Raw genomic sequence first — 13,284 nt, 5'->3', positions numbered from 1 at the left:
CTGCTTCAGTAGCCAACTATGGTAGGGGAACACAGAGTCCAGGGGGGCCCACACAATCTAACTCTGTATATTTGCCAACATTTCTTCTAGAAGAAAACCATCCAGTCTGTGAATTTATAACACTTTATTTACATCTTTATTAATCACATCTTTCAGCTTTGCGCCCGATATTCAAGCAGCACAAAATGACAAATTCATAAACACAAAAAAGTAAAAAAGAAAACTCACAACACAAAGCGACAGCCTTTTTTCTCCTCCATCAATGAAGGTTTTTGTTTTTTAGAAAAAACATGGAGGTACAGAAAGGAGGAGCTGTAGTCAGATCCAGACAGACAGCAGAGCATGAAGGTGATGGTGGACCAAAGACAACAACAGCAGTCAACAGAGAGGCGATAAAGTGACACCAAATGGGATTAAAAGACAAAATTAAGTGACTCGAAATACAAAAAAGTAGCAGCTTTTCCTTCAGTGCAGGATGATCAAACTAAAACATGATTCAGGTGAGATGTGCGCCATCGGATGCAGTTTAACTTAAATATATAAAGTGCAAATTATAGTACCATGCTTAGGTCAAAGTGTTCAGCTGTCTGACCCGAGGACGCGTTCAAGAGCAGCCGGGAAAATCTCAAACACATTTCCAGGTTGGTTCTTCTCAGTTCTCTTCAGGTCGTCCTCCCACCTCCGAAAAGAGATCCTGGAGGGGTGGATGTAACTCAGGACGAATCACATCCCTGCTGTCGTTATCTTAAAAAGACAAATGTACTGGATACTGGAAACCACGCACACACAAACATTACTCCAACATCAAGGGTCAACACATTATTAAAGGTCCAAACAAGGACAATGTCAAGTTTTCACGATGATGACTAAAGAGTTAAAGACGCTGACAGACGACTGAACCTCGTTTGTTTCAGATCGCTGGAGATTCGGTAATGATCAGTATGGATTCCACAAGAGCTGGTCAGAAAAGACGGGAACCTGCTGGTCATCAGAGCCAAAATCTACAAGAACAAAACAGAAAAAAGGGTGAGAGATGAAATCTAAAAAGAGGCAAATGATCAAATACAAAGTGGGTATACAAAGTGTCAGATCCCTTTAACTGGAATTTGTGTTCAGTTTCAGTTCCCCAAGCTCAAAAACCTCAATCTTTAAATTCTTCCAAAAGGACACACACAGCTATTTTAAGTTAAGTGTTTTGTTTAACGGATTTAAAAAAAAAAAAAAAAAAAAAAAAAAAACTGAAACAAAAACTTGCGATCCGTTTCAGTCCTCCAGTTCTTATAAATCAGGACTTTGTTACCAAGAATTCATTTTATTTTTTGGTTGAAGCTGTGACTGACTGTGGTTGTAGCTGCAGGTGTAGCTGTGGCTGGTTGTAGCTGTAGCCGTAGCATTAGCTCTGACTGACTCTAGCTGTAGTTAGTCGTGATTGGCTGTAGCTGTGGTTGTAGCCGTGATTGTAGCGTGCTGTGATTCAGGGGGTTTGTGTGTGGTGACCTGGTCGTTCTACCTGAGCATTGTACTGAAGCTACTGTGAGCTCCTGGGTTGTCACCCGGCCTCTGACCTCACCTTGGGCGTTGTCTGCCTCCAACAGGAAGTGCAGCCAGTCGGTCATGTTGTCGTTGGTGGTCAGTTGACTCCTGAAGGAGTAGCTCAGGCCAGGAGGAGAGCGAAGTGGCCTGTGGCCTCCCTCAGCCTCCTGAAGAGAAGAAAAACCAAGCATAAAAACTCCACGTCTACTGAAATACACTGCTATGATTAAGCATGGACATCATAGCTGAGGAGTACCATTGAGAGTGGACTGTTCCATGGTCCAGGCAGCTCCAGAGAGGTCACGTCTGACAGAGGAGACACAGAGGAGGCTTTAGAGGCTGCTGAAGTCTCCTTCTCTCTCTGCTTGTCTCCTCCGTCCTCACACAGGTCAGAGGTCATCTTTGCCAGCTGGCTCTGCCTGCAAAGAACCAGGTCACATTCACAAAGCCTCATCTGTCCACCAGGAGGCATCATAATAACTTAATTACAGCCACTTACAGTTGCTCCACTGGGTCCTGTGTGTCGGCGACGTCCGGCTGGGTGTCAGTGGGAGGGTCCCACAGGTGAAGCGCTCGCCTCCACAAACGCACCTGCATGTCCCAAGAGCGCCGGCTGTACTTCTTGTACTTGTTGGGAGTGGACGGGTGGAGCTTAGGATCCCTCAGATGTCTGAGGAAGAGGAGAGGCATGGTTTGAGTGTCATGTTTCACCTCTACCATGTCCAGAAATCCACTTAGAAAGTAACTCAGGTGCGTTTTCTCACCTGGGCACTTGCTGCACGTAGTTCTGGTAGCCGCTCGTGTTCTTGCCATATTGGATTTGTTTCTGCCGCCGCTTCAGAACCGCAGCGTTTGTCTCCGTATTGTCCGGGTCAGGGAAGCAAGGGTAACAGCGACCAAGGGGAGGCCTGCAGGGAAACAAAGGTCAACCAATGAACTCATTATTTAACTCTATGCACCTGTTATCTCAAAATTTCTGAACAATCTGCTGCTTTGAAATTTTTTTGGCAGCACTTATATACAAACCTCAGTTTGATTCATTTCTGTATTCTGACAGTTTGTCCAGATATCTGAAAAATGAGCCTACTGACCTCTTCTTGTCCAGATCGTCCGTCCCCACAGCCACACTGCTGGTCGACACTTTGAGGATACAACGCTCCAGGATGGACGGCCTGAAGAAAGCAAGATAAAGTTTCTATCAGTTTTAGGTTCAGTGACACATTTGTCAGTCCGTCCTTAAAGAATTAACTTCCAGTCTGTTTACAGCCTTTAATATCTTCACATCTGAAAGTGAAACTAAAGTTGTTGAACCTGCGAGGTTTGTTGCTTGTAGCTCGCTCTCGTCCTCGAAGGTCGTTGGCAGCAGGGGGTGACTGCATTGGAGAGACGTTACTGTGAAGAGTAAGACGATGTATGGTCACCCACTTTAATCTCATTAGGAATTATTACAGCCACAATGAGCTCCTGGGTTTATCGATTGCAGAGCTCGCTCACTCTCATTCAGTGTCTCTTGACCAACGTTCACAAGCATTGGACACAAACCAAATTAAACTTCATGTGACTATTTTGCAGTGTAAAATTCTGACTTCTAAACAGTTTTTTTCTGTTGTTACTCTCCTGGAAAGTTTATTGAAGCAGACACATCAAAGTACAGTTTCATACACACACATAAAAGTTTGAAGATTTGTTTTATCAGTCTGAGGTCACTGAACACGCTGTGTTCAATATTTAATTTTAAGTCACTGTGGATGTAAAGAACTCATGAGAACGTGTCTTCTCTCACTTCTTTAGTTAAAACTGTAAAAACTCTTGATATGATCTATTTTTTGACTCCAGGTGAATTGTTCCTCACCTGACCAGGCTATCGTAGACAGAGCTGCAGCCAGGGAGGAGCCACGGCTCAGGGGCGGAGCATCCGGAGGCAGCGGCGGCAGCCAGCAGCGGGTCAGGCAGGCCGTTCCACACAGCCGCCGACCAGCCCTTGGCACAAACACATGACCACGGGCTGAAACAGAAGCTGAGGACACCAAACGACAACATCAGCCCAAAACACAGTGCACACTGATACTGAGATACAGTGGACAAGAAACTAGAGCTGCGATTTGTTGATTAATTGTCAGATATTAAAATTAAGCAGCAATTATTTTGATAATCAATTATCAATTGTTTTGAGCTTCTCAGATGTGTAAACTGAACATCTTGTAGTTTACCCAAATCAGGCAGCATCCTGAATCTCTAAATGGAGGAGCTGCTCACAAAACATTTAACTGGTTCAACTTAAGTTTCTCTGAACTGAAGTTTTTAATTAAAAAGATGCAGTTCCTCAAACATCCACTTGAGGCTGGCTAGACAATGAGTCAGTCTCTATAGGTCCCCATGTTAAAATCCAACATCACAGCAGAAATAACCATGTTTAAAGACTACTATATAAATTGGTCTCAATAGCAAATGTACCCATTCATGACAACTGTAGTGAGTCTGAATTTCTATATAAACTTAACCATTCAAATTATTTAAAGGCTTAAAATTATGCATAATTAACAGCATGGCTGCTTTAACAGGTGGGTGCCGTTACAGGTTTCTTCACTTCATTTTTAGATTAGCCATTAGGAGGCAGCAAGAGGCAAGGACTGCCAAGATGGTGGCGACCAAAGCTACCACACTGAACTTCAGAAACCCGTGGGTGACGTCGATGATACGCCGTCCAGTCTTTATATAGTCTATGCTGTTATCGTGATGCTTTACTGGGAACCTAGGAGGGATTGGTCCTGGTATCTAGTAGAGCTGAATGTGTGTTACGTCCCAACACCCTAGACTGGGACTGAACAAGGCAATCCAAAGCCAACAGAGGCCAGTTTGACGACAGGGAATACAGTGCAACTCTGGAGCTGAGTCAGTGAACATTAGCTGCAGGATTAGCTGAGTTAACGAGCTAACAGCAGTTAATGCCAGTTGGCTACTTTAGTAGTTTTACTTTAAGTTCACTTCATATTCATTTGAGTATTTCACAGTCATTTCTTTGAGTGTTTTAAGAGTATACACTAGCTGATTTAAGTATTTAACACAAACTTTAAAAGCTTATGAACTCCAGAATAATAGTATGATGTCATTAATTGGACCTGAAACTTTAATATCATATTTTCTTATTTACTACAATAAACTCATTTTTTTTAGAAGATTACTGACAAAAATAAATACATTTAACTGGGTAAACGTGCAGCTTGCTGGGTTTTACAGCCCAGAGCACTGTCTGCAGGTATAACTGCTGCCTCTAAAGTTTAATTACAAACAGATTTTACAGACTGAAGATGACTAAATCAAACTTTTAAAAGTGACGAAGATGACGCTTCATTTAACAGACACTATGTGTGAGTATATAGCGGATATTTCTCGGGACACGTGACCGGGTCCTGGCCTCTCTCTGTCTGTAACTAAAGGTCTCTCTGGTCGTCGTTACCTGGAGGAGAGCAGCGGGCTCTGAGCTGCCGTTTCCACTCCGCTGGTTGACATTTTTTATATTTGCAGTTTGAGTTTGGCGCCTTCAGTTCAGACGGACGGACGTTATTGTTCCGCTTTCACAGCTTTTTAATGAGCTGCACCTGAGAGGGGGCGGGGCCCGCCTCACCTGGACAGGTGATGGCGGAATGACGTAAGAGAGGTGAGTACATCCATGTCTCAACATAGTGACTCTATTGTAGAGTTTAGAGGTATTAGAGCCTTTAGGAAAAGTATAAATAGCACAAAAAAGAAAAAGTACAGAGGTTTATCAGCGAAATGTGCTCAAGATAAGACAAGACAGACTTTAAAGGAATATTTAAATAATATTTATAGGAATGAAGGACCTGTGTTAGTGCTTAGTCATAGTTGTTCACGAAGTTGTTCATGATGTATGTCAGCTTTGGATAATGGGCATATAATACATAACTTCTATCTATCGAAACATATTGATGATGAAGTCCCCCAAAAGTCAAATTAATCGCTCCTTTCTAATGCCCTTATTTATTAATCATAAAAATTGTATTTAGTTTCTTTATTATTATTTAAATGTATTTAATTTAGAATATTTATATAAAGAATAATTATTATTATTTATGATGGGTTGTTTTATTCCATTATCCATCCATTAATCCATTTCCTGTCATCACTTGTGATGCAAAATTTTGGATGTGTGCTTGAATTGTATGAAGATTATTTATCTATTTGTAAGCTGTTTTTCTCTCCTGTAGTCATCACTGTACTCACACCAGTTGATAATATGTTCTACAGCACGGTTATCCCTAGCGGTGGGGACATGGGACCAATCAATGAGTGAGAAGTCTCCAAGTCATCAATGGGCTTCCTTGTTTTTTTTCTTTTTAAAATTGTTCATTAAATTAGTCCACTATCTCCACTAATATTTCTTTTTTCTTTCTGGTCATTTTTTAATCAGAATCTCTTTATTGGCCAGGTGTGTACACACACACAAGGAATTTGACTCCAGTTCACTCTGCTCTCAATTGTACATCCAGGTATAGACATAAGTACAGTTCAAAAGACAACAGACACGACACGTGGACGCAGACATGAACATACAAACTTACAAACATAAAAAAATAACTATATGCATATTTGAAAGGTATGTGTATTTGCATAAATATTGATACATATGCACATGAGTATCTATACATATTTGTAAACTGGTGCAGGCGGTGGAATAAATATGGTTTCTACAAACAGTTGTGTTCTGTACATGAGGTAGGTGGATATGACAGTATATACATATCTATGTACTGTTATGGAATTTTCTATCCTTAGGTTACACAAGGTCACGTGTGGGCCTTGAGGTCCTCAGCAGTATTAGTTGTTTGGCTTTGATTGAGACCAGTAGGTGCCAGTCTCTCTCAACACTGTCGAAGAGACCTATTGCTGCCTTCCTAGACATGATAGATAGACATCTGTGTCTTCAGACTAGAATATGCTGACAATAACACCTCCATGGGTAAAAACATTCTCTTTGACTAATTCTGGGCGTGTAGTATTTGTGTTGTTATCTTTGGGTTTAAAGTCTATCCACCAGGATGAGTTGGGCAGAATGTGAGACCGACTCAGGCACTTCTGATGAACATTGAGAGTGTCTCTAATTCTCCTTGGCCAAGCGTCAATAAATAACACAGCATAAGACATAAGAGGCTCCTGAACACTTTCTTCCTTCCTGACCTCACCATTGACCTTTGACTTCAGCAATTTCTCCACAACATGCACAACAGACTAAATGCAGAGTGCAGTGTGAATGCAAACCTCTCTGCTCTGTATGATGTGTGTTAATGATTAGATCATTGTGATTGCTCCTCTCATCCTGTCAGATGATTGTGGTTTGTTTACACAGAGGACATAAACATGCAGCGTCTCTCCGCTCCGGCAGGCGGCGCTGTTCGGCGTTTACAACGTGACAAGATGGCGTCCGGCAGTGGGGTGAGTTACTGAGCTGAGCTCGTTTTAAGTGTAAATATATAAACTTTAAACACACGATGTGCTTTTATTTAAATGTTACGACTCAATCTTTGCGGGGCTTTTATTTTGTCCCGGATGTGTTTGACGTTAAACGGCTGTGAATCTGTTAATGATACGCATGCGCGTCAGTTAGCGGCTAACGTTAGCTACCATAGCACCTTCACGAACAATGTAACCGTTTCCGGTTTTCTTTAAAGCTTATCGTTGTTTTTATTTTTTTTAATTTTTTTCACGTTATCGTGCTGCGCCGTGTAACACAAGTCTGTCTGTTTTGTCTTGTCTCTGTTTGCTGCGTCGCTGAATCACAACAACGCTGCTAAGAATATGTTAGCAATGCTAAGCAGCAACAACAACGAGACTTCCGGATTCCTTCAGAATAAAAGCGTCAACAGGAAGACTCGTATTTCAGTTTAAAGTATTTTTTCTTTGTCACAATTAAACTTGATTTAAGAAACAAACATTTAAATGTTTAAAAAAAAAAAAAAATTATGATTTACACCAGGCATGTCCAAAGTCTGGTCCGGGGGCCAATCACGGCCCGCAGTCAGATTTTACGTGGCCCGGTATTGTCCGATACTGTATGGCTGTCAGATTTGGCTTTTTGAAGTATTTGAATGTGCTAAACATTAACCTCTAAGGACATAACGGCTGGTGTTATATGTGACACAAAATATTACTTTCTGAATGATTTTGTTAAAGAGAAGAACAAGAGTGACACGTTTTAAAGTTAAATGTCAACAGACTTTGCATCACTCATAATAAGTCATGTTTAAAATTAACATGAGGTTCAGATTAAGAAGTTTAACGTGTTCGGTACAATTTATTCTTCGTTATCTGACTCCAGATGTGACAGAAAGGCAGAACTGTTTTTTAGATTTGTTCACGCCTGATTGTTTTTTTTAATTTTTTAAACGTTAGTATTCTTCACATTGTCAAATCTGATCCTCTTTAAAAGAAGTTTGGACATCCCTGATATACACTGTCAATGAATTGTGTTGTGACATGTATGACTGACTTTTCTTCTTCTCCTCCGCTTGTAGTCCAGTAAGAACGACTTCCGTCGGAAGTGGGACAAAGATGAGTATGAAAACCTCGCTCAGAAACGACTCGCTGAGGAGAGGGACAGAGAGAGGAGAGATGGTGAGACAATAACACAAAAATGTATTTAAAAAATGAACTTTTTATTGATTATGATTACTGGCTGACAGATCAGTCTTTCTCTCTCTTGCAGGAAAAGTGGCTCCGCCGGTCAAACGTGACCTCCTGCGTCACAGAGACTACAAAGTGGATCTGGAGTCCAAACTGGGGAAGACCATCGTCATCACAAAGACCACTCCCCAGGCTGAGATGGGCGGGTATGAAGAATTTAATCTCCTCCCGACACCACAACCAGATTTTATTTGACTTGTTTTGATGATTTTAATATTAACAATGTGTCTGTGGTGAATCTGCAACCTTTTAGTGACTTTCAGCTCACTGTCAGTTTTGCACTTTCCTGCTGCCGTTTTCAGAGGAAAGCTGTAAAAAGTCATTGCACACAACCTGTTTAAGACAAGCTGAGGACATAGTTCAATATTTAGCTGCTTAAAAGACTGAATATTGTTCTGTCATCATCTGATTCGTCGTTGTCTTCTTTTTCTCTTCCAGTTATTACTGTAACGTCTGTGACTGTGTCGTGAAAGACTCAATCAACTTCCTGGATCACATCAATGGAAAGAAACGTGAGTTCATGACGACAAAGCAACTGTGACGATGAACCAGTTCACTGTTTGTGTGTAACCGTGTGTGTGTTGGTGTTTGTGTGTGCAGACCAGAGGAACCTCGGGATGTCGATGCGAGTCGAGCGCTCGTCTCTGGATCAGGTGAAGAAACGTTTTGAGGTGAACAAGAAGAAGATGGAGGAGAAGCAGAAGGAGTACGACTTTGAGGAGCGCATGAAGGAGCTCCGAGAGGAGGTGAGAAGGGAGGAGGACACACCCCCACCTACTGAATCAGAAGTGATGACACTCTCAGAAAAATCTTTGAAATAGACCAGGGTCGGTGATGGTTAGCTCAGTTGGTAGAGCATCCATCCGCGAAGGCTCAGTCCTTGCTGCAGCGGCCCTTTGCTGCAGGAACTGATCAACAACTGCTCGGCTATAAACAAGTCTTACTGTGCATTCAGACAGAATCAGCCACTGTGGTGAATCACCACAGGGTTGTACAGCGGTGAGGAGAGTGTGAGTATTTCTGCTCGATGTAACACTGCGAAAGAATAACTTTTTCTTTTTTCTTTTCACTGATTAACCGGCTTTATCTCATTCACTGTCTGTCTCTCAGTGACTGCTCTCTCTCTCTCTCTCTCTCTTAAACCATCGGACACAAACCAAGTTAAACTCATTCGTGTCTTCTATTTTGCACCATAAATTGCAAGTCAGTCAAAGAGTTCATGAAAGTTCATGAAATAACCAAAGTCAGAACGCAACAGGGAGCGTATCAGAGTTTAGATAATCTGTCTCAGTTTCAGAGACATTTCAGGCTGACTGTGCAGGGTTTGACTGCTCTGATCGTCTGATTGGCAGCCGCAGCGTGACGTAGACAAAGTGCTTAAACTATTCATTTAGACATAACAGTAATGAAAATAATTAGTGGCTGCAGCCATAAGAAATTCACAAGTTAACTCACAAGTTAGATACGATACCAGATCAATAAATCCACATTTCCATAAGATTTGTTGCCATCTTGACCCAAAAGAGCCTTCTGTGTGGCCACCATGTTGTAAAATGTCAGCCAATAATGATCAGCAGCCAATCTGACCTACAGTGACACTAAAAAAGATTTGTGTGTCAGGCGGCCTCTGAATGTGGTCAGAGTTTAATCTTGATACGGCTTAGGTGTTTTCACACCTGTAGTAGATGTGAACAGAGCCTTAGCACATCACGTCACTAAGTTCATTCAAACGTTTCCTGTTGTGTTTGTCAGGAGGAGAAGGCGAAGGCCTACAAGAAAGAGAAGCAGAAGGAGAGGAAGCGTCGGGCGGAGGAGGACGTAGACTTTGAGGAGGACGATGAGATGGCGGCAGTGATGGGTTTCTCAGGCTTTGGCTCGTCCAAGAAAAGTCACTGATGCTCTGCTGCTCGACTACACCATGAGGACCACTACGCATCAGGTCGAGGAGCTCTGCTCCACCCCCCCAGTCAGCTGGAGTTTAAGCCCAGAACAAGACTCTAAACACAGGAAGGAGTCGTCCAGCTGCGGCCATGACTCCACAGCCCTGGTTCAGACTTTTACACTGAAAATATTCTTTTTTTATTTTATTTTGGTAGTTTCATCCATCACTCTGTCAGTTCTGATGAGATTAAATTCAGCAGTTTCCTGCCAGAAATAGACTTGTTTTAATAAACAGGAAGTAGTTTTTCTCTCTGCAGTGAAGCTGCTGAGTGAAAAGTTGTCAGAAACGACGGACAGAAAGACAAGTGAGACCAAAAACTTTAATTTCCTTAAAGTTAAGAAGTCTGATTATGACATGTATAAGCTTCGATGAATAAAACGAGAAGTAACTTAAATCCAAAAATAACTTTTAACAAGTTAAAATGTCAGACTGTCACACCAAAATTCAAGTTTTTATCAAAAATACAACCCTAGTTAGTTAAAATTTTAATTTTTGAGTGGCTGTGCTGATAAATTTAACTTGTTAAATTATTTTTAACGCTCAAACAGTCGTCAGTTTTATTGTTGACATGTCATGAACTTTTCTGTTGTATCAGGATATAGTTTGTGGGAGAATTTTAATAAATGTTTTTTTTTTGTTTTTTTTTTACTAATTGGTCATTATCTGTTTTCACATACAAGGGGTTTCTCTTGGTTTCTTTGGTGCATAACAAACATTAAGTAATACATTTAAGGAAGACCAAAAAATCAACAGAAGTGAGTTAGTCTCTGTTAAAATGCATAGCAGAAATAAACATTTTTACAGCCTGGTACAAAAAACTGTTTTGTTCTCTATAGCTAATATCCTGTACTGAGGGTGAATTTTTATATAACTCACCAGTTCAAATTATATTTAGACTTAAAGTTACGTATAATGAAACCTGCAGGTTGTGTTACTAAAACTACATCCATGTTTTATACAGTTAATGGGTCAACCACACACATTTACTGTTGGTTTGGGTGGTTATGGCCGAACTCTACGTGAAGCAGAGATGCAAATCTGCTTTTTACTTGCATAAAAAGGATGAAGAACGGGAGGTGAAACTTGGTCAATGTTGATTTTGCCTGGCTTTATATAACGGACTTCACATGGATCCCAACCTAACTTTGTTTACAATAACCCCATTACCGTGACCCATAAATCTAAAACAATGTTACAAGATCTACACGGCTTAACTTTATTAGGGACAGCTCTTATTGCCCTACATGTCGAGTCCGATAAGAAAGTCCTCCAACCCAGAAGGAGTAGTTCACGGGGCTCTAATGTACATAAACATAAAAATGATTAAACTTTAAATCAAGTCAGTTTATTCAAACATTCTTACTGACCAACTTTTTCTCACCTGTGGGACGATGCCCTTAAGTTTAACCATTTTCCAGCAGTCACCCACGGCCTCAGACTCGGAGATGATGACTCATCCAGACCAATTGACACATGGCTAAAAAAAAAACCTTGGTGGGTCTGATGAAGGTCACGGTCTGATGAAGCCAATAAAACCACATCTTCTGCAAATAGCTGATTCTCAAACCAGACACTTTCTTTAACCACAAACACAATGAGTAACAAATAAGAACCTTGGAGACAAACACCCTCCGGAAACATATTTGACGTTGGAAACTATGGTCCTGGTACCCTACACCCCAACAAGATGGAGGGGTACCTCGAATTTCCCTTCAAAATAATCTAGAGCACACGTTGACGTCTTTAAACATTGTGTGTTGTCTGACCAAAAACCACAAAATATTCTATTTAAAACCAAATAAAAAAGCTGCAAATTCACACATACGGTTCTCGATTTGTGTAATTTCAGCTGAGTGTTGCAGCTCTAGTTTGAATGCATGTATAATGCAAATGAGATACCGTCAGATTGTGGGCAGAAAACTACTGAACTAAACTGTTGGTGCAGCAGCCTGAAACTAAATTTGATCAACAGGAAGAAGAAGGGGAAGTTTGCTTCCTTTCCTCTTAACACTTTTCTGGTTATCGACTGGACTGAGACACTTAGCATACATCACACAGACGGGCTGCTGTAAGTATTCTCGCTGCAACTGTCATCATCTGTCCACAGAGAGAAACAAGCGACAACAAGAAGTTATCAAGTCAACTTCATTCATTTAGGATGCCTCTCTGAGATCCTGTTTTGTACGAGGATGTTTACAGGGGTGTCACAGTTTGAGTGAGTTTTGTGGGTCTCAGGTTCTGTGAAACTCTGAGTTTGTTAAACTTGAGTTTAGAAGCAGAGCCATTGTTTAATTTTGACTCAGTTACCGTGGTAACTTCAACCTCATCGCTTTCTCGAACAAACCCAAACATCATGTTTCATTTCCTCATACAGTTGTACATTGTTGTATTTCACATTTTCTGACACTGTCACAAAATAAAAAAAATAATAATATAATACAGTTAAAGATTGTGATGAGTGACGTCACCCACAGGTTTCTCAAGAGCTGCTGTGAAGCTCAACGCGTGGTAGTGCTGGCTGCCACCATGTTGGCAGTCCTGTCTCTGCCGTCCATCTTGTAACTAGATTACTGTAACGCCCTCCTGAAGGGCATCCCAGCCTGCACAGTGAAACTCTTTCAGATGATCCAGACTGTGGCGGTCTTTAGTCAACCCAAATCTACAATCTGCAAGTAGTACTCATTGCTGCTACTATGATTGTTCCCCCTTTCGTAAGTCGCTTTGGATAAAAGTGTCAGCTAAATGACTAAATGTAAATAAAGGCCCAGGCTTGCCCAACAACAAGCGACTTGGGTCACATGTCTACTATAAAGTGTTTGAAGGTAACTCCATCTATACTATACTCCATCTTACTATAATTTCCTAGCTTGGGATAAATAAAGTATATCTATCTATCTATCTATCTATCTATCTATCTATCTATCTATCTATCTATCTATCTATCTATCTATCTATCTTCATTTAGTCTGTTACTCTTTGAAGAGTTTCAACAAATGAACCAATATTAGTTAAATTACAGGCTGTTTAATCAGTTCTTCTCCTAAACTAATTTAAGGGTTGAAGGATTAATGACAGATGACAGAGGTTAATTTAGGTCAGCCACTGATGAC

The 13,284-nt window shown here is 41.0% G+C and overlaps 2 protein-coding genes across 2 annotated transcripts; one reads left to right on the top strand and one right to left on the bottom strand.

Moving 5' to 3' along the window:
* Positions 1-123: 123 nt before the first annotated feature.
* Positions 124-5,131, bottom strand: slbp2 (stem-loop binding protein 2). Its single transcript, XM_010752951.3, has 9 exons — positions 4,991-5,131; positions 3,386-3,550; positions 2,845-2,925; positions 2,625-2,705; positions 2,298-2,441; positions 2,033-2,203; positions 1,790-1,952; positions 1,571-1,700; positions 124-1,001 (listed from the first exon to the last, which is right to left on the bottom strand). Exons 1-9 carry the CDS (start codon positions 5,041-5,043, stop codon positions 937-939), a joined length of 1,053 nt encoding a protein of 350 aa, XP_010751253.2. The 5' UTR covers positions 5,044-5,131; the 3' UTR covers positions 124-936.
* A 1,750-nt stretch (positions 5,132-6,881) lies between these two features.
* On the top strand, positions 6,882-10,992 carry zmat2 (zinc finger, matrin-type 2). Its single transcript, XM_010752950.3, has 6 exons — positions 6,882-6,984; positions 8,064-8,163; positions 8,255-8,378; positions 8,671-8,744; positions 8,833-8,978; positions 9,985-10,992. The coding sequence occupies exons 1-6, from the start codon at positions 6,910-6,912 to the stop codon at positions 10,126-10,128; spliced, it is 663 nt and encodes a 220-aa protein (XP_010751252.1). The 5' UTR covers positions 6,882-6,909; the 3' UTR covers positions 10,129-10,992.
* Positions 10,993-13,284: the final 2,292 nt, after the last annotated feature.

This window comes from Larimichthys crocea, chromosome XII (assembly GCF_000972845.2).
Source record: "Larimichthys crocea isolate SSNF chromosome XII, L_crocea_2.0, whole genome shotgun sequence".
Lineage (NCBI taxonomy): Eukaryota > Metazoa > Chordata > Actinopteri > Sciaenidae > Larimichthys > Larimichthys crocea.
The sequence above is the reverse complement of the archived record's forward strand: the minus strand, read 5'-3'. Positions and strand labels throughout refer to the sequence as shown.

Excerpts from the sequence above, each read along its gene's own strand:
- zmat2 (XM_010752950.3), top strand. The coding sequence starts at position 6,910 with ATGCAGCGTCTCTCCGCTCCGGCAGGCGGCGCTGTTCGGCGTTTACAA. Across the intron at positions 8,745-8,832 it reads TCACATCAATGGAAAGAAAC|ACCAGAGGAACCTCGGGATG; the intron begins GTGAGTTCATGA and ends TTGTGTGTGCAG. Across the intron at positions 8,979-9,984 it reads TGAAGGAGCTCCGAGAGGAG|GAGGAGAAGGCGAAGGCCTA; the intron begins GTGAGAAGGGAG and ends TGTGTTTGTCAG.
- slbp2 (XM_010752951.3), bottom strand. The coding sequence starts at position 5,043 with ATGTCAACCAGCGGAGTGGAAACGGCAGCTCAGAGCCCGCTGCTCTCC. Across the intron at positions 2,926-3,385 it reads GTCTACGATAGCCTGGTCAG|TAACGTCTCTCCAATGCAGT; the intron begins GTGAGGAACAAT and ends TACTCTTCACAG. Across the intron at positions 2,706-2,844 it reads ACAAGCAACAAACCTCGCAG|GCCGTCCATCCTGGAGCGTT; the intron begins GTTCAACAACTT and ends TGCTTTCTTCAG.